This window comes from Mustela putorius, unplaced genomic scaffold (assembly GCF_011764305.1).
Source record: "Mustela putorius furo isolate JIRA1106 unplaced genomic scaffold, ASM1176430v1.1 tig00537293_pilon_pilon_pilon, whole genome shotgun sequence".
In the NCBI taxonomy this organism is placed as follows: Eukaryota; Metazoa; Chordata; class Mammalia; order Carnivora; family Mustelidae; genus Mustela; species Mustela putorius.
In genome coordinates, this window is record NW_025422431.1 from 1,426,029 (window position 1) to 1,447,013 (window position 20,985).

At 41.8% G+C, this 20,985-nt stretch overlaps 1 protein-coding gene and 1 long non-coding RNA gene across 5 annotated transcripts in view; one reads left to right on the forward strand and one right to left on the reverse strand.

Annotated features, from left to right (window-relative positions):
- The window catches only part of PLB1 (phospholipase B1), a 142,131-nt gene that overhangs the window by 96,859 nt on the left and 24,287 nt on the right, over positions 1 to 20,985 (reverse strand). For all 4 annotated transcript variants that reach the window (XM_045073879.1, XM_013048404.2, XM_045073878.1 and 1 more), the window contains exons 3-4: positions 2,002 to 2,063; positions 706 to 772 (exon numbers count right to left, since the gene is read on the reverse strand). In XM_045073879.1, coding sequence (XP_044929814.1) covers positions 706 to 772; positions 2,002 to 2,063 — 129 coding nt within the window. The remainder of the gene's footprint in view (positions 1 to 705; positions 773 to 2,001; positions 2,064 to 20,985) is intronic.
- Positions 88 to 19,390, forward strand: LOC123390224. The gene is made up of 4 exons (XR_006604883.1): positions 88 to 493; positions 874 to 986; positions 17,390 to 17,474; positions 19,204 to 19,390. It is a non-coding gene; the product is annotated as an uncharacterized LOC123390224 (long non-coding RNA).

Genomic DNA, 20,985 nt, shown 5'->3' on the forward strand with positions numbered 1-20,985 from the left:
CCCATAAGCATCAGATGCAAACTGTATGTAAACTGTACACCAGGAAGCCTCCCTGACCACCCCCTCCCCTTGCCCCCTCCTGGGCCACCAACGCTTTTAGGATTAAGTCTTTCTAGAAACCACAGACCTCCTGATCATGTTACAGGGCTTTTAAAAGGAAACCTCCTAAAGAAACCGTTTCCTAAGAGGTATATCGATTTCTTTTTCTAGCTACATTCCTTATATAATGGAAGGGTAAGCATAGCGTGCTAACCGGAAATGCAAACATAAGCAGAGCCATGAAACACGGGCTATCACGGGGCCATTTGACAGGGTAAAGCTAGAGAAGACAGCCGGGTCCAGAGCCACACTCATATCACCCAGGCGTCAGGCAAATCTAGCCCATCATAGGAGAAAAATGTCCACAGCAGCCACTGCAGCTTATGTCCAGGAGGACAGCTGAAGGACGAAGCTCCAACCCCCAGCTCCTGAGGCACCGACCGCAGCCCTGGAGGTGAGCTCCCGGGCCCCTCCCTCACCTGGGCCGCCATGTTGGTGAGATCTCTGGTTGAGATCTCGGTTGAGGGGAGAGGGGATGTGAAGGATGGGGGCTGGAGAAGAGGCCTGAATGGCTGAAAGATGCAAGAGGAGGAAGGCCAGAGCCTCTGCTGGCCACGCCAGGGAGAAGATGCCAGCCTTCCAAGCTCACGGCTCAGGGCCCCATACCTGACTTGGGTGGCACTCTGGATCCTGACGTCTTTGAGTTGCATGGGAATGGAAAACTCTTCCAGGTCTGCAGATGAAACCAAATGTCAGAAACATCAACAGCCTTGTAGAGAAATATCGCAGGTCCCGAAAGCTCGGTGTACTTTCACCGCATACTTTTCCCTCTAGGCTCAAAATCCAGAAGCGACCACGATTCTCCATAGTCAAATCCATCTGATTCCACACCGCGTTCGGTGCAAGGCGATGTGTGTCTATCGACAATGATCTTAGCCAAGTGGCAGGTGAGGATGTGTCAGAACGGTTGGGGTGAGGTGGGGGCAGGGAGGAAAGATTAAAAAAAAGAATAAAAATCAATTTTGGGGGCTGATGAAAAAGATCTGGAGACAGTGGCAACAGTTGCCCAACAATGGGATTGTCTTAATGCCACTGAATTGTGTGCTCAGAAATGGTAAAAATTGGTAAATTTTATGTTATGTGTATTTTCCCACAATAAAAAATATAATGAAGAGACCCAGGTATATAGACTAGAAAGTTAAACAGATCCATTCTTCGCTATCATATGTTTTCAATGTTTTCCACTTCCCCTCTTTTAATTTGATGATATACACAAAAGCAGGTACAGCAGGCATTATGTTTATTTGCTGCTGAAAATGGGAACTCTCGAGTGCTCACCAGGCTGGTGTGTCCTAAGCCCAGAGGAGCTGCTAAGAGCCAAGGAGGGACTGGGTGACATGCATGCCCAGAGTGGCCTCTGCTTCTGTGAATCCCACAAAAGGCTTTGGGGAGGGAGATCATGTTTTCTCCCAAGAATCAAGAGAAGAAAGGGGAAATATTCCAACAGGGAAAAACGCGCAATAAATAAGGTGCTTGACCACATCTCGCTGTCACAAGACACGAGCTAATTTCTCTTGAATTACTAATTTCCGTGAGAGATAAAGAATTTATTCTCAACTCTTATCTTATGGATGTTCCGGGAAGACGTCACCCAGATGCCTTCAGATAATTTACAGCATCTGCTTCAAAGTTCATAGAGATAACAAGCCCACTTATAACTCTTTCTGGACATTTCTGGGAACCACCAGATTAGTCTGCAGTTGAGCCCCAAATTCCAGGAGATACAGTTGTGCCCCCTCCGCTGTGCCAGGCCACCCAGCTATCCCTGGGGGAAGCCGCTCCTCCAGCCCATTCCCTCCAGACTTCAGGGAGGGACCTGTCAGTTTGCCTCAAGAATGGGATTTACCCACTAGAAAGGAAAACCACTCCCCCCAACTTCTTCCATCAGGACAAAGCCCTCACCTCTGGCGATCCTTGCTCTTCTAATGTGTTCTTTCCAGGAGAGCTATGGGCCCTGGTGAGTCCTAGAAGAAAGCAAATATAGCTCAAATTATTTAGCTAGAATTAATACCCACCCAGATTTGTAGCTTTTCTGCCCTTCCACTTAGCCCTACCTATGTGCCCAGCTCAGTAAATTCTCTTGTGTTCAGGAAGTCCAACATTCGTCCATTTCAATTCATTCCTCCAACTATCACCTCCTTTGTCTGGGACACATGCTTCTACTAATGCAGCCTATGAAGGGAAAACCCCCAGGATGAAAAGCAAAAGTGTTATCTGGGAGGGGTCAGTAATAGCCCTGTATCACGTTATTATCTAGCATGTTATCAAAGATACCTTTACTGGTTCCTTAGCAAAGGGCAGAACTCTTGAGGAAGATCATGTTGAACAAACACCTGCTGTTGTTTGGGAATCCGGGACAAAGCAGGGAAGGCAAACGACCTTCTGGAATTGTCTGAAGGGTTTTGTGAATTTAAGAGCTAAGTGTGGGGTTCCCGGGGGCTGTGACTGTACCCACGGCTAGATAGGGGCTACCTGGAGTGGTCTTATTGAGGGTGAAGTGAAGGGGAAGAAAAGGCAGATAGAGAAACAGCAAAGGTGCTATTCTCATCCCAGCTTACTTTGGGCCAGTCTTTTTAAAATATTTGCATTTTCTTTACCTTTTAAAGATACAATTTATGTATGATAAAAGACTCAAGTGTCTAAGCCAATAAGTTTTCCCATCAAACATCTTAAATACACACAAAAAAACAGTGTAGTACAATTAACAGCACTCTAAGTAAAGGAAAACCAATTCACCCACAGGGCTACTACCCCAATAACCAAAAAGTGATTTGTTCACACTCTCAGGTCTATCATCAGGCTCCAGAACGGGCACACTGTCCATTTAGTTGTAATCAATGTGGATGCAATCTTGTATGCAGCAAGCTCCCCTTCATATTACATCCTGAGTATTTTTCATGTTGCTAGGTCATCTTGATTGTTTAACTACTTCGTGATACATTTACGATACTGATATGTAATCGGACATCCCGGTCCCTGGTGACCTCAGACTTCTCCCCGCCCAGTTCTCTGCCCAGGGCGCACATTCTTGGTCAGTTCGTGAGAACTCCCAAACGGCATTAGTGCCCAAAGGGGGGATGGGGGCTTAGGGGGAGAGGGCTTGATTTCTTTTCTACCTCAACCTTCTTCTGCAGCTTTCCATTTTTTCTTTCTTTTTTTATTAACATATAATGTATTATTAGCCCCAGGAGTACAGGTCTGTGAATCACCAGGTTTACACACTTCACAGCACTCACCATAGCACATACCCTCCCCAATGTCCATAACCCAACCACCCTCTCCTGACCCCCCCTTCCCCCCTCCCATCCCCTGCCCCCCCGCAACCCTCAGTTTGTTTTGTGAGATTAAGAGTCTCTTATGGTTTGTCTCCCTCCCGATCCCATCTTGTTTCATTTATTCTTTTCCTACCCCCAACCCCCCCCTCCCCCCATTGCATCTCCCCTTCCTCATATCAGGGAGATCATATGATAGTTGTCTTTCTCCTACTGACTTATTTCCTTAAGCACAATACCCTCCAGTTCCATCCACGTTCTCACAAATGGCAAGATTTCATTTCTTTTGATGTGCAGCTTTTCTTTTTGACCCTGAAAAGAATTTATCTGGAGTTTCACACGCAGTAAGAGTATATTTCATTGCCTGCCCGCTGTGAGATCAGGCGCTGATTTCCATGTTGGAGCTCCTAGCGGGAAGGATGGCTATAACTTGCCCCCAGATCTCAGTGGCAAATTTGTAATTCCCAGAAGAAAGCTTCCTGGGTAGAAAGAGCCACATGATGGCAAGGCACAGAGCTGCGGATAAGCTCGGAGCGCTAGCAAAGCCTGGAGCAGGTTTGTAACGGGAAGGAAGGGAAGTGGAGGCAGGGAGAGGAGGGTAGAGGAGGGCAGCTGGGCTGTGGAGCTGCAAATACCAGGCTTCTCTATGAGCAACAGGGAGTCAGGCTGCTCGCTAAAAAGACGAGTGTTAACATGTATTTTAAGATGATCATTGCTCTGGGAGTAGTGAAGTTAATGAATTCTCAGGGCAGAGAGGTGAGATTAGGGTTGTAATTTTTTTTTAAGCGAGGCTAAAAATGTATATGACAGCTAACACTAAGATATAGCCTCTCTGTGCCGGGCTTTCTAAATCCTTACACGAAATAATTCATTTAATCCCTACCACAGCTCTAGGAAATAAATGCCATTATCTCCACTTTGTAGATAAAACAGGCTCAGAAAGATTAAGTGACATTTTAAAGGTGACACAGTTAATAATGGCAGTAGCAGGATTTGAAAATGGGCAGCCTTGGCTCTGTCGGCTGTGGTCACGGCCAGCAAGCTAAGTCTAAGTCACAGCCTAAGATCCAGATCAGGGATCGGCCACACGGTCTGTATTTTAGGTTTTACAGACCATACTGTCTGTCACTGCTCAGCTCTGGAGGAGTGCAAAAGCAGCCGCAGACGAGATATAAACAAATTAACTTTATGGAGACTGAAATTTGAATTTCATATAATTTTCCCTTGTCATGAAATACCCCTCTAGTTTTCCCAATCATTTACATTTTTAAAAACCTTTGCAGGTTTCAATGAACTAATTTTTTTTTAAGATTTTATTCATTTATTCCTCAGAAAGAGAAAATGTGAAGTCAAGTGGGAGAAATGGCAGGCAGAGGGAAAGGCAGGTTCCCTGCTGAGCAGGGAGCCAGATGTGGGTGGGACTCGATCCCAGGACTCTGTGATCATGACGAGAGCTGAAGGCAGATGCTTAACCGACTGAGCCACCCAGGTGTCCCTCAATGGACTGATTTTAAAGTTTATATGAAAAGGCAAAAAAGACCCAGAATAGCCAACAGAATATCAAAGAAGAAAAAAGTCAGAGAACCGACACAATCCAACCTCAAGATCTACTATAAAGCTACAATGTGATATTGGCGGAAGAGCAGACAAATAAATCCATGGGCCAGAATAGAGAGTCCAGAAATAGACCCACGTAAATAAAGTGAACTGATCTTTGACAAAGAAGCAAAGGCAGTACAATGGAGAAAAGATAGTCTTTTCAACAAATGGTGTTGGAATAACTGGACATCCACATTAAAAAAAAAAAAAGAATCTAAAAATGTAAAATCTATTCTTAGCTCACAGGTCATACAAAAACAGGCATAAGGTTGGATTCAAGCCATTGGCTGTTATTTGCCAACCAATGCCTGATCTGTACTGCTTACTGTAGAGATCACCAAGGTTAAACAGGAAAATGGCATCCCTGGTGATCAGCAAAAGCCTGTAGCCCCAAGAACTCCAGGTGGGAACCTGGGACCTACCTGCAGATTGCCAGGTAAAGGAGAGCTGGTGCAGGAGCCAGTATCCTCTAGTCTTTGAGAAACATCCTATTCTGTACATCCCTCAGTCCTCCAGGCGCCAAGCCTGAGACACACAAAAATCTCTCCCTAAAGAAAACCTTCGGTTCCCTGCCATAAAAAGTAGTTTCCTTTAAAAAAGATTTTTTTATATAAATAAACAAACAAACAAATAAGATTTTTATGACTGTGAATACACTCAGTACTCTATAATTTCTTAAAAAAACAAAAACCAAAAAACAAACCTTTAAATCAAATAATAGAAGCAGAAAAATTTAGCCCAGTGCCTACACAAATACAATACACGCGGAAATATGTTCATTTTGATAAAAAGTGCTTTTTGTTATCAAACCAGTCCAGAGAGAAATATGTCATTCTTAGCATCATTTTATAGTAGCAAAAGTTAAATTTTTTCTTTCAAGAAGGAGGACTGGATGGCGAGCTTCCATCTGCTAACTCTAGATCTAATAGGGTTTAAAGGGCTCAGAGGAGCCTGTTTTTGAAGACAATAGATGAATCCCTACATATTTTCCTGCAACCACTGTGGAGTCTTCTGGGCATTAATTTTGAATCTTTGTGTTCCTTCCCCAACCGACACACAGACCCATAAACAGAGCCTTACAAACCCCAGGTGTCCAAGCATGACTTGTGTCTGAGTCACTGACTGATCACTCAAGTGTGCAGACCCAGGGCTGGCTACTAGGATGCCAGGTTAAAGAGATAAAAATAAGAAACATACAAAAGTTGGGTATTCATCCTTTCTGATGGAGGCATAATAGTCCATAGTATATACAGACCATATCTTCTTTATCCAATACACAACTTTTGTATCAACATGGGACTGGAGGAGATTATGCTGAGTGAAATAAGTCAAGCAGAGAAAGTCAATTATCATATGGTTTCACTTACTTGTGGAGCATAAGGAATAACACAGAGGACACTGGGAAATGGAGAGGAGAAGTGAGTTGGGGAAAATCAGAGGGGGAGACAAACCATGAGAGACTGTGGACTCTGAGAAATAAACTGAGGGTTTTGGAGAGGAGGGGAGTGGGGTCTTGGGTGAGCCTGGTGGTGGGTATTAAGAAAGGCATCTGTTGCATGGAACACTGGGTGTGGTGCATAAATAATGAATTTTGGAACACACACACACAAAATTAAATTAAATTTAATTTAAAAAATAAAAATAAAAAAATAAGAAATATAAACCTGATCAAAACATCAGGGGCTACACACCATGAAAGAGACCCATTCCAAAGTTTAAGTCTAGGCAAGTTTCTAAAAACCCAACATCCTTAGAAAAATCAAACGAATCCAGACTTTTGACATTTTATTAAATATGTCTAATTTGCAACCAAAAATTACTAGACATGCTGTGAAACTGAAAACTGAGTCTTGTACGGGGGGGAAAAAAAGTAGTCAATGAGAATCAGTTCTGAGTAGGTCCAGATGTTAGATTTTGCAGGCAAAGTTTTCAAAGCAGCTATTTTATCGATGTACAAGGAATTAAAGTAAAAATAAAAATTAAAGACTCAACAAATAGAAATTATCAAAATAAAGGAAATCTAGAGTTGAAAAATATAAGACTGAAAGATTTACTGGACTGGCTCAGCCCCAGACTTAAGAAGGTAGGAAAAAAGAATTTATAAACTTAAAGACAGATCAATAGATCAATAGAAGGTACATTTCTGAAAAGTACAGAAAAAAAGATTGAAGAAAAATAAACAGAGCCTCAGAGATCTGTGGCTACTGCCAAACACATAAACATATAGGTAATGAGTCCCAGGAGCAGCAGAGAAAGAGGCAGAAAGGGATCTGAAGAGATTATGGCTAAAAACTTCTCACATTTGAAGAAAAATTTTGAGCCACAGACCAAAGAAGCTGAAAACAACAACAACAAACAAAAAAACCTCTGGGTAGGAAAAACACAAAGAGAATTCTATCTAGATCCTTTAACTGTAATAACTGATGTGTCTAGGTGTAGTTCCAAAGCCAAGGAAAAAATTTCAAGAACAGCAGAAGAAAATCACATATGGGAAACCAACGTCATATGGCTCACAGTCAACTTATACAAAACAATGGAGGCCAGAAGATGGTGGAATGACACATTCTAAATGTTACAAGGAAAATGATCCCACACAGAAGCATAGCGATGTATGAAGGAATGAAGTACAGAGAGAGTGAATATGTAGATAAATCCAAAATAATATCGACCGTATGAAATGGAAGCCAGCAAACTATGGCCTATGGGTCAAATCTGCCCACAGCGTGTTTTTATATGGCTCTCTAGAGAAGAACAGCTTCTACATTTTTAAAAGTTAAAAAAACAAAGTAGAGTATGCGGTAGAAACCACGCATGAGCCACAAACCCTAAACTATTTACCGTTTGGCCATTTATAGAAAAAATTTGCTGCCCCCCAATAAAAATAATGTAGTGTGGAGTTTAAAACATATATAACATCTTGCTGTGTGGGCAGATTTGGACAGAGTAAACGGAGTCACACTGACAAGGTTTTCCTTCATCTGGGAAATGATGAAAGTACTCATTTAATTAGATTTGAATAAGTCAAGGATGCATGTTGAGATTGTAAATGCCACAATAACAACAAAACCACGTACCATCAGCAAGTTCACGGGGGGGGGGGGGGGGGGGGCAGGGTGGGGCAGACCATGAAATTACATAATCCAAAGAAGGCAAGAAAGGAGAAAAAAATCATAAAAGAACTTTGGACACATTGGAACCTAAATAGTTAGATATCCTATTTATTTTTATTATATGTATATATTTTTAATTACGTTTTAAAAAGATTTTATTTATTTGACAGAGAGAGGCACAGCGAGAGAAGGAACACAAGCAGGGGGAGTGGGAGAGGGAGAAGCAGGCTTCCCACTGAGAAGGGAGCCTGATGCAGGGCTTGATCCCAAGACCCTGAGATCATGACCTGAGCTGAAGGCAGATGCTTAACGACTGAGCCACCCAGGTGCCCCTAGATATCCTATTTAAACACACTTGGGAAGACCAGAGAGGAAAATCTGAAGAGGGGTGTAGGAGACCTTCCTTCAGCTTTGAAAGGGGGGCTGGCCTTGTTCCATGTGACTTCCAAGGCCAGAGTGGACCCATGGAGACAGGTCATCTTTGGTAGAAAAGCCAGAGCTTCTGGAACAAGAATGGGCCCCTTGGGACACTGGTCCAAGCAGAGGTGAGGGATCAGGGCAGGCAGGGGGTACACACACCAGGCAGACATTAAGAGCTTGGTCATTCCTGCTCTGGTCAGTCTCTCTGTGCCTCTGTTTCCTCACCTAAAAATGGGGTTTGATACTACCTGCCTCATGGGATTGCTGGAAGGATTAAATGCATGCAAACATACAACACGGTATCTGAGGCTGGTACAAGTGAAGTAAGTGGTAGTTGTCATTATTATCATTTCTATATCAGAGAGATGGTTAGCACAGACCATTTTTCCAGAACCTTTCAACCTCAACATTCTCGCATTTCCTCAGAGAACTACAGAGGTCATGTTTTAACTTGCTGATTGGAATCAATCGTCTGTGGTAACTGCAGGGGTAACTATTTAGAATTTAAACACTAGGTGTTCAGATCACAAGACTCAGGGGCAAACTCAGAACCCCTGGGGTGCTATACCCACAGACCCTGGAGTGACTTGGCCCTCATTCCAGGCCCCTACTTCCCACCAGCTAAATGGGGAGAACAGTTCTTGCCTGTTCCCGCAGCACCCAGAGGTACTGTGGAAGAAATGATCAAAAGCTCTTGTGGCATGACTGAAGCCCATGGTTTTTTCCTCATTTGGAAGGTTGTCTTAGCCTCAAGCTCATGGTTCTACAAAGGGCTTTGAGCTCCCTGAAAAACTCCCATCTCAATAAAGTCAGGAAGGGAAAAAACCATGTACTTTTCCATCCTGATGGGAATGAAAGAGAAGGACATCTGTGCACACCGGGAGAAACAGGTTCGGCTGAAATTAGTCATCCAAGTAGGAAGAACCACAACCACTGGGGTTCTGGAAGCAACAATGAGCCATTGGAACATCAGACCTGGCTAAGTAAGGTCACAATTGAGTCTCCTGAGGGAAGCACCTTCTGAAGCAGATGTTCTCTACCCAGCTGCTGCCTAGCCCCCCACGCCCACCTCAAGACAGACACTCGGGTTTGATGGACCTGGGGTACAGTCTGGGTATCCTGGGCACCAGCAGTTTTTAAAGGTCATTTGAGTGATGTGCCTTTGAGATTGAGAGCCCCAACTCTTCAGGGAAACCCAAAGTGTGTTAGCCCAACAGCTGGCCAGGGGTAAGCCGGATGATTTCAAAAACAAAAGTGAAACAGCTTATGCTCTCCTTATTAATACAGTTCCTTTATGTTTTTCCACTCACATTGTGTCTGGAGCACCATTTTCCACCCCTATCCCTGCCTAGAGGAAAGTCAGTCATTTTGTGACCTTGACCAAGAATTAATCTCTCTGGGGGCGCCTGGGTGGTTCAGTGGGTTAAAGCCTCTGCCTTTGACTCAGGTCGTGATCCCAGTGTCCTGGGATCGAGCCCCACTGAGCGGAGAGCCTGCTTCCCCCCTCTCTCTGCCTACCTGTGATCTCTGTCTGTCAAATAAATAAATAAAATCTTTAAAAAAAAAAAAAAGAATTAATCTCTCTTAACCTCAACTTCCTCACCTATAAAATAGGGATATAGCTAGTTTCCTGGCCACCTTCTTGAGCTTGTCTTAAGGATCAAAGAACAGAAACCGCCGTGTGAATAGGAGAGGGCTGTACCCAAGCTAGGGACGACCTGTCTCCCTGGATGAAAGGAAGGTGCTTGCCCTGGGCAGCTGGGGAGGACTTTCAAGGCCAATACTTATGGAATTAAGGCCACTCTTTAGTGTACATGACATTGTCGGGCCCTTTGAAAAGTGTAGTGTCCTCACAGCACCCCTAAAGGGTAAGTAGTGGCAGGATTTATAACCCTATTAACACGTTTACAGGCTCAGAGAAGCTAGGTGACTTCTACCAGCTCACAGAGACCACACTGGCAAGGCAGGGCACACAGGCCTGAGGCCAGCACCACCCTCCACCCACAGAGCAGTGAGCTGTCCTGGTGACCATTGTGAGCCAGTATTCGCCCCCCATACTGTGTGGACTGTAAGCAGTTCTTCTGGGCCATGTCTGTCACTGCACGCAGCACCTCATTCCCACTCACACCACAGGGCCCGTGGAATGGTGTGGTCTCCTGTCCGCCAGTACCCCACATGACCACCTGGGGGTCCTGGGTTCAAAATCACAAGCCATGCTTGGCTGCTGCTCCAACACCAAAATTTCCTGTGCTCTGAGGGTCACAGGATGTCAGTGTCCTTCCCTCGGTGTGGTGCTTTGGTGGTCCCATGCCATAATCTGTGGAAGGTGGCATGGAAGACCAGAGAAGCTTTCTAGGGTAGCTAGAATGACCTCTGAATGTTTGTCTTAGAAGGGTCAAGGTGGCCAGATCTCTGATACTATCACGTTTAATGTCTCAGGAAACTAAGACCCAGAGACGTTAGCAAACTTGGCCAAGATCACTCAGCAAGTTACTAAAAAGGCCACATCGTGTGACATGACTTTTCCCTAACCTGGTCTGATATGCTTTCCATGCTTTGGTCAAAAAGACCAAAGTCTTTTTGAAAGAAGGTTCTAAAAAGGCTTATTGTGTGTGTGTTGTTCTGTAGCCTGAGTTCCCAGTATATGGAAATTGTATTCTTCTGTCCTGTCTTTAAGACCAGTTTTTTCAGCTGCCCTAACTCATCAGTCGCTCTCAGTTTATCATGAGGGTGCAAAGAATGGTATAGGATTAACACTGTCACAGTCTCTGAGTAGACACATCCTTTAGTCTGATGATTGTTACAAAACACATTACAGATGATCTGGAAAGTCCCAAACCATTATTCTCTAAGTACTCCCTGTCCTGAGCTGATGACCCCAGGGAGACACCACCACCCAGGACAGAGTCCATTCCAGGCAGAGGCCAGTGCACCCTACTGCTCCATCTCCCGAGGCCCACCCGGTATCCAACATCACACATCCTGCGCCACAGGAGAGGGAAGAAGTTTCTAGGGAGCAGTTCTAAACAGGAGAGAGCACATTCACAGCTGACTTGAGGTTTTGCCCCTGGCTCATTTTATGACCTCTCAGATGAGGAATGTTTGGCTTGTAGGCTATTTTTCCCAGCTTCCTCTGGGTAACCGCTGAGGCAGGCCCAGAGCCAGAAGGGACAATCCAAAGAAGAGAGTCCCATAGTGAAGGTGAGCAAGTGGTCGCTTGGCCGCCGGAGCCCAGACTCCTCCTCCCGCACTAATCTCCTCCATGAACACTTCCAGCTCCAGCAACCCCAGCTAGAGCTTTAAAGGGGACCAGGGACCCTCAAAGCCTGATGCCAGGGACCAGAGACCCTCAAAGCCTGATGCCAGGGTAGCGGTCATTAGTGAGCTCCAACAGGAAGGGAATCTCTGGGAGCTGAGTGGGGGGGGCCCCATGGTCCCCACCCCACCCCCATTCAGGAAGGTCTCCTCCCAGAGACAACTCGGAGGTCCTGGAGCAAAGAAGAAAGCGTGGCCTGGGGAACACTGTTCTCACTGAAAAACAAGAACACAGAAGGAGATGGTTCCCTAAGGCAAGAGAAAAGCACTTGGCCTTGCCAGAGCCAAGCCAACTCCCTCGCAGGCCTCTTTCTTGGAACCAGGCACACGAATTCACCAAGGTGCCGCCTCTTAACCATACATGGCCTTTTCTGTCTGAAGCTGCCAGACTCATCTTGCCCAAAACACCACTTGCATTAGGCTACCCCCTGCTGAAGAAACTTTAATAGCTCCCCACTTCCCACGATGGTGAATCCAAATTCCAGGCTTGCTGTGTGACCTTGGGCAGGTCACTTAACCTGGCCCAAGGGTTCAGATTTTGTTTAAAAAAAAAAAAAAAAAAGATTGGTTATAATCCTTTTAGAAATCTCTTTAAGACAAAAGGGACTAGGAGAACCTTGATCATTCTCAGATTTCAAAATCCTCCCCCAACACCTACCCTGCCCTGCCCTCAGGGGACCTGCTCCCTGCTCCTGGCACCAGGCCTGCTGAGCCCGGACTCCCCCTGTGCTCGAGCTGCTCTGGGACTTGCCCTCCTCCCCGCACCGGTGTTTATCTTGATCTCACGTAGCCTCAGAGCAGCACCGAGTTACCTGCCCACGTGAAAACTTCCCCAGCCCACGTTCACCTCTCCGTTTTCTGAAGTCTGTTGCTTTTGGTACAGCTACTTCACCTATTTTGGTGCTTAATTCTCCAGTGATTTTATGCAAATCCGTTCTGTCTGTCTCCAGAGGGTTCTTTCCTTTGGTTTATCAACTACCAGCCTGACTTAGCTCAGCTCAGGTTCCTGGAAGGCTGCTCAGGCGCCTCGCTGACAGTAGCAAGAATGCTACTTGATGAAAAGGATGATTGACAATAAAGTCCTAAAAATCTACAAGGTACAGATGACATCCTGGGAAAGGAGGACTCCTGAGATGCCCCCCGGCCCCCCAGAAAATGCCTAAGCGGGGCGTGCTGCTCAGAGCAGGGATTTAGAGGAAAGTGAGTGGGGTTTGGGTCAGGGGATAGGGATGGAGAGTGAGGCGTCTGCTGGAAGAGAGAGTCTGACGCCTGAGTTCTGGGGATGGCTGGTCACCACCTTGGTAAGGGATTCTAGCAAGTCTCTACCCTCTCTCCTCAATAACCAAAGAATCTGGCTACCAGAAATTTCTCCAGTGTTGCTTTCTACTCTTATTTGGAGAGAGTATGTCTAGAAGGCTGGACTGACAACCTCCAGGAAGGACTCCAGGCCCCTGTAAGACAAACGCTGACTAGCTTTACCTGTTCTAATAAGGTAAAGCCATCTTGTGAGGGTTCTAATACCCTCACAAGATGGGTTCACCCAACTCCCACCTTTGGCTTGACAGCAACCGGCCTGGCGTGGGTGCATACCAAGGCAGTGAGTTTTCATTCCCCAGCCTGACAGTCTCCCCAGGAACTGCTGACCCATTCCAGGAAAATGAAATTCTAGCAAAAATCGTGCTTTATTAGCTACAGTGATTTCTTGCCAACTACAGTGTTGAGATAATGCTGTTTCAGTTTTATACACCCGAACTTTCAGAACAGGAACCTGTTTCCATGTGTGTTGTTGGTCTAGCCCATTCAAAGCTTAAATAAAAGCCAAATTATGATTCTTCCCTCCCTTGGGCCTGGTGGTGGGGAGAAGCCCTGGCTTAGGACTGAATTCCAGCTCCTGTACTTAGAGTTAGATCACCTTGGAGAAGTTAGTTAATTTCTTTTTTTTTTTTTTTAAGTTAGTTAATTTCTGAGTCTCAGTTGTCTCATCTGCAAAATGAGGACCATAGTCTATCCCTCTTATAGGAAAGCGGTTATATATGGACAATGGTTAGAGTGGGGCTTGACTGGCTCTTCTAGGGAAACTCACACTGGGAGTTTAGTTTGAAGGGATCCTCAAATGTCAATGTCTCCAGTGCCCACCAGAATGACATTTACATAGGTTCTGGAGATAGGCGTCTTGTCTTCATCTGAGTCTCACAAATAACTTTTGGAGGAGTCTGAGCAGCACACAATAAAAAATAACTAAACACAGAAAGAAACAAGGTATTCAGGAGCAAGATTTTAGCAGGAGAGAAAAAAAAAAAAAGAGCAGAAACAAATCCAAAACTTTGGATACTGAAATGATCAGACCAAAATTATAAAACTACTATTTTTTTAAAAAAAAGAAAACTTGATATTTATGGGAATGCAAAATTATTTTTAAAAGTAACACTGTAAATTTGGCACAGAACTAAATGTAAATTAAATTTGAAAAATAAAATCAGTTTTCAAAATCTTCAATGATCGGTCTTAACGGCAAATTGGACACAACTGAGAGAATGAATAAATTAGGGCATGTGTCAGAACAAATTATTTAGAATGCAGCACAGAAAGAAAAAAAGATGGTATAATTGGACAAGGGGCTAAGAGACATGGTATATACAGAAAACCAAACAAACATTTAATTGACATTACAGAAGACAGAAATAATGGTATAAAAGCAATATTTTAAGAGATACCTGCTGAGAATTTTTTAAATTTATAAAATATATCAAGCCATAGACTCAAAATATATTATAAATGCCAAGCAAGATTAATTCACAGAAATTAATGACATAGGAAACATAGACTGTGGTCTATTTTTCCAAAGATGGCCATGACATTTCCTCCTATCCTGCATGCCTCTTGGCAATGTAACTTCCGCCATTCCTCCCAAGAGGTGATGTCTATTTCCTTCCCCTTGTATCTAGGCTGACCCTGAAGCCTGACTGACCAATAGAATCAGCAGCAGTGACTCTAGGCCCTAGGCATGAAGAGGTCCTGTGGCTTCTCTTTTTGCTCATCTGAGGCCCTGAGTCACCAGGTACAGAAGCCCAGCTGTCCTTATAGGAAAGCCATGTGGAGAAGCACAAGGACATTCCAGTACCAAGTCCTCAGACATGTCATTTTAGACCCTCCATGTCAGTCCCACACAGTACCATATGATACAGGGACAAGATACCCCAGCTGAGGTCTTTCCAAATTGTAGATCCACTGAATTGTGAGCAAATAAAATGGTTGCCATTCGTCAATAAGATGTAAGGTAATTTGCTCTGTAGCACTGGACAACTATGACATAGAAGATCAACAAAGCCAAAAATTAGTTCTCTGAAAAAATGAATATGGCAGACAAGCCTATGACAAGATGAATTAAAGAAAAGGGAAGAAGTCACAAATAGCCAGTATTGGAAACAAAAAGGGGGCATGACGACAGAAGCTACAGGTATCAAAGAGATAACAACAGAAATCCTCCATCAATTCATGCAAAAAACTTGAAAATTTACTTGACAGGGACACAGTCCTAGAAAATCAAAACTTTCTAAAACATATTTATAAGAAATAAAAGATATGAATTCTATAACCATTTAAAAATTGAGTCAGTAGTCAAAATTCGAGCAAAAAATAGTATTCCAGGCCCAGACGGCCTTATTGGTGAGTTCTACTGCCAAGAAAAAGAAATTCTTATGGAATAAATTTTTTAAGTAAACTCTACCCTCAACATGGGGTCAAACTCACAACCTGGAGAGCAGGAGTCACATGATCTCCCAACTGAGGCACCCAGGTGCCCCTCATTCCATTCATATTAAAATCTATTCAAGACAGAAAAATAGGAACACTCCCAAAGTATTTTATGAGACTGTACGACACTGGTACCAAAATCAACAAAGAAATGACCCTTCAAATTCACTCATGAACACATAAGAAAAAAAAAAAATCCTACACAAATGTTAGCACGTTAAATCCAACATTGTAGTTGACCTGTGTGCAATGTGGGGTTTGGGAAAAGGACCCTCCACACAGATAGAAATCCATGTATAATTTTTGATTCCCCCCCAAATATTCTACTAATCACCTAGAAGTCCTACCAAAAATATAGTCAACTAACATATTTTATATGTATTCTATACTGTATTTTTGTAATAAAGTAAGCTTGAGAAAAGCAAATGTTAAGGGGCACCTGCGTGGCTCAGTTGGTTAAGCGTCCACCTTTGGCTCAGGTCATGATCTGAGGATCCTGGGATCAAGTCCTGCGTCAGGCTCCCTGCTCAGTGAGGAGGCTGTTTCTCTCTCTCCCTCTCCCCCTACCCCTTGCTGTGCTTTCTCTCTCTCTCTGTCAAATAAAAATAAAATCTTAAAAAAATAATTTAAAAAAGCAAATGTTAAAATAAGGAAGGGAAAATAAGTTTAAAGAACTGTGCAGTGTTTATCAATACCATAAGTTGACATCATCTGTTTACAAGATGAATCATCTGGCAGTACCTTCATCAATATTGGCTTAGAGAATATGAAACACAGCAGATGGTGTAGGTCTTACAAATAACAGACATCAAGAATGAAAAGATAATGTATGGTCTGCAAGTTTTGATAATTTTTAACTTTTTATAATAGATTTATATATATATTAATGGTAGTAAGTGATAAAATAGAGTAGTATCTACATATAATTCATACATTCATGACATTCTGAACTTGTTCCTAATGTCTTTGATATTCCTAGGCTGTGTGCTTTGTCTGTTTTTTCAAATTGTTGTAAATCTCCAAAAATTTTTCCAAAAGTGTATCTAAAGAAATTTTAGTAAGTGGACCCAAGTGGTTCAAATTCATGTTACTCTAGGGTCAATGGTACATAAAGACAAAATACACCATGACCAACTTGATTTTATTCCAGGAAAGCACGAATGGCTCAATATTAACAAATCTAGTAACATAATTCAAAATAATAATAAATCTAAGGGAGGAAATATGATTATTTCCATAAACATTGAAAAGACTTTCAACAAACTTTAACATTCTTTCCTTTCCTGACATAAATAAATACTCAAGGAAATTTATGGATACTTCGTTAATGTGAACACACACAAGCACATATACGTGTATGTATGTATGTTCCCCAAAGGCCACCATCCAACTGAATAGGGAAACATTTGCCTCCTACTAAGGTTAGTAACAAGATGAGAATCCCCCCATCACCATTGCTACTTAACACTGTATTGAAACATAAGCCAGTGCAATCAGGAAAAAATAAATAAAGGCAGAAGAATTGGAAGAGAAGGAAAACTATCTCTACTGTTGGTGATATGGGTGTATACCTTCTCCAGAGAATTAATGATAAAACTAATTCAACAGTATAATAATTTAGCAAGATAGAAAGTATAAAATTAATATACAAAAATAAAAGCCTTTGTATAGATCAACAAATGAGCTGGCCCAGATAGAAGTATAGTGGAAGAGAAAAAAATAATAATGAAAAAATTAGGTACTTCTGAATAAGCTTAGTTCCACTTTACAAATTTAAGGCAGTTTCAATAAAAATACCAATGGATTTTTCTTTTTCTAAAGTTAGGCAAATTGAATCTAGAGCTCATGTGGAAAAACAAACATGCAAAAAGGGGTATTAAAAACCCTGAAGAAAAGAGCAATGAAGGTAAGTGAAGTAGATTGCAAAATGGCCATAAATTCCTCCTATCCTTGAATGCATGTCACTTTGCAATGTGACCTTGCTGCTGATTCCAGAAAGAGGGAAAGTCTGTTTCTCCCCTACTTAAATCTGGGATTGGCCACATGAATCGCTTTGGTCAATGGGGCATTATCAAATAGTACTTTATTTTATTTATATATTGTATTTAAGTAATTAATTTATTGAGGGAGAACAGGAGCATGCAGGGGTGCAAGCAAGCAGGGGTGGAGTGGGGCAGAGACAGAAGGAGGGAGAATCTTAAGCAGGTTCTGCACTCATCACAGAGCCGTAGACTGGGCTCAGTCCGGGGATCTTGAGCTCATAACCTGGGCTGAAATCAAGACTGGGAATGTTAACTGAGTGAGCCACCCAGGAGCCTCATAATGGGACATTATCAAACACATTGCAAGCAGAGTCTTGAAAAGTGTTAGCTCACCGGGACTTCTTACCCTTTTGCATTGTTTTGTGGATTTTTTGTGGTTTTTTTTTTTAAACCTGAAACCACGTGATCTTTAAAAATATGAAAAAAGGGACACTTGGGTACCTCAGTTAGTTAAGCATCTGCCTTCAGCTCAGGTCATGATCCCAGGGTCGTGGGATTGAGCCCTGCATTGGTGGGGGGGGGGGTATGTCCTTGCTTGGGGGGGTTGTCCTTGCTTCTTCCTCTGCCCTCTCTCCCCCTGCTTGTGCTCTCCCTTTCTCTCTGACAAATAAATAAATAAAATCTTTAAAAAAAATAAAAATATGAAAAGATATTCAACTTCATTTGTTAACATAGAAATTTAAATTAAAATATCATTTTTACCTGTAACCTTAGCAAAAATTCTAAAGCTGGGCTATATACTTCATTGTCAAACTATTGGGGAAGAAGGCATTTTCACATATATTGCTGATGTGAATGTAAAAATGGTACAATCCTTATGGAGAGAAATTTAATGATATCTAACAAAACTATGTGTATTTACCCTTTGACCCAGAAATCCCAGTTGTAGGAACTTAAACTAAACTATACCACCAACACCATGAAAAAGACATTCACACGATTGTTCATAACAACACTACTTATAATAACACAATATTGGAATCAGCATAATGCCTACATTAGGAGGTTCATTGAACATATGGTAATAATGGAATATTCTACACTTGGAAAAAAATGAAAAATATCTGAATGAATATGATAGAATTTCAGAATATATTAAGTGAAGAAAATTAAGATGCAAGAAAATGTATAATAGGTTATCATTTGTGCAAGAAGGAAAAAAATAAGAAAGTTTATTTGCAAAAAAATATAGAAAGAAAATGAAAATAATGAAATTGCTTACTTACAAGAATAGGCAGAAATGAGACAGAGGAAGGGCTAGAGAAAGGGATGGTACTTCAAGTGTATTTTTTTACATTAACATGGTTCAAAAGTCAGAACAATGCTTTATATATTCAAAAAAATAAGGTAAAATCAATAAAAATGGGAGAAACCCTTTAACTGAATATAAACAGGGACAAACCTAACTATATGTCAAAGAGATAGCATAGCCATACAGAGAGAACAAAAGAAAAAGAATTAATCCAAGTGATTTTGAGCAAGTAGTTTGATTATACACCCTGAATGGGATGTATTCAAAGGACAAAAGAATGGTAAAGAAATTGTGGTGGTGCTATTGTTAGAGCAATTCTTTTTTTTTTTTTTTCCTTAAAGTAGGCTCCATGCCCAGTGGGGAGCCCAATGTGGGGCTTTGAACTCATGATCCTGAGATTAAGATCTGGGCTGAAATCAAGAGTTGGACACCCAACTGACTGAGCCACGCAGGTGCCCCTGTTGCTAGAGTGATTCATATGTTATGCTGTGTGCATCATAGGACTCAATAAATGAATAGATTTATTGATGTTTTTGTAACCTTGGTTTGCACTGTGGGAGAAGGACAAAACCAATCTGAAATGGGGGAAGGAGATGAAAGTCCAACTCTAACTGAAGTTAGAGATAATCTATATACATTTATTTTTTTTCCTTTCTTAAAAGTTTAAATTCAATTAACTAACATATAATGTATTATTGGTTTCAGAGGTCAATGATTCATCAGTCTTACATAATACCCAGTGCCCATTATACCACATGACCTTCTTAATGTCTATCACCTAATTATCCCATCCCCCACCCCCTCCCCTCTCACAACCTTCAGTTTGTTTCCTACGACTAGGAGTCTCTCTTAATCTTAATCTTAATCTCTGGTTTGTCTCCCTCTCTGGTTACATCTTGTATTTTTTTCCTCTCTTCCCCTACAATCCCATTTTGTTTCTTAAATTCCACACATTAGTGAGATCATATGATAATTATCTTTCTCTGATTGACTTATTTCACTTAGCATAATACTCTCTGGTTCTATCCACATCATTGCAAATGGCAAGATTTCATTTTCATTGTGTGTGTGTATAGATGTATACATATACATTTATGTATAGATGCATATATTTGTATATATACATATACATATGTAGTTATATATACACCACATCTTTATCCATTCATCTGTCAATGGACATCTGGCCTCTTTCTATAATTTGGCTATTGTGGACATTGCTGCAATAAATATTGGGGTACAGGCACCCCTTCGGATCACTACCTTTGTATTTTTGGTGAATACATATTTTAAAAAGAAAACTGTACTTTCTAGCTATGTTCACTGAGTAAACTTGGACATATTGACATTCCAGCAGCAATGAACCACCCCTACCACCTAGATCTTGGTTTCTAAATAAACCCCCCAACAATCGGAACCTTGAAGAAATGACTAATTGTGTGGCTGAGAAAGGAAAAAATATAAGATTCATTGGACTAGTTTGTTTCATAAAGCTAAAACGTGCTTTAAAAAAATGGATGGGGGAAGAGGAGGCCATGGAAGGGGACTTGCTGGCCAAATCCATAATTACTTGACAATCAAAATGAATAATGACATGAGTGGATTATAGTACTCTGATTAATAAGAGAATCTATAAGTGCATTATATATTAAAAAGATAAAATTTTATCTTCTATTTTGAAAAGATAAAGAGAGTAGGATGGAGAATAGAATTTTTTTTTTTTTTTAAATTGGGAAGTGCCAACTAACAATATTAGGAGGAATGAGAGATATTCGTAAATCACCATTCTACAATCACACTGGCAGTAATCAATTCAGGCAAGAATCATCAGTGATGGGAAAACCATGGAATATAAGAACAGTCACAGAGTATCACAGTATCTCCTTACAAATAACTTATAAATCACATGAAGGAAGGCACCTTTACAAGGCAGAAATGAGGCAAACACACTTGAACCAAATTACCAAATTTAATGTCACCCAAATAGGGCATTTACCAATATTACATGTATCTCCCAGTGGTATCAAGGATACAACATGACTTATTTTATATTTCTGCCCAAAGAGTTTAATCTGATCTCAGCAATAAAGAAATAACTTGGATAAATCCAAATTGAAATGCAC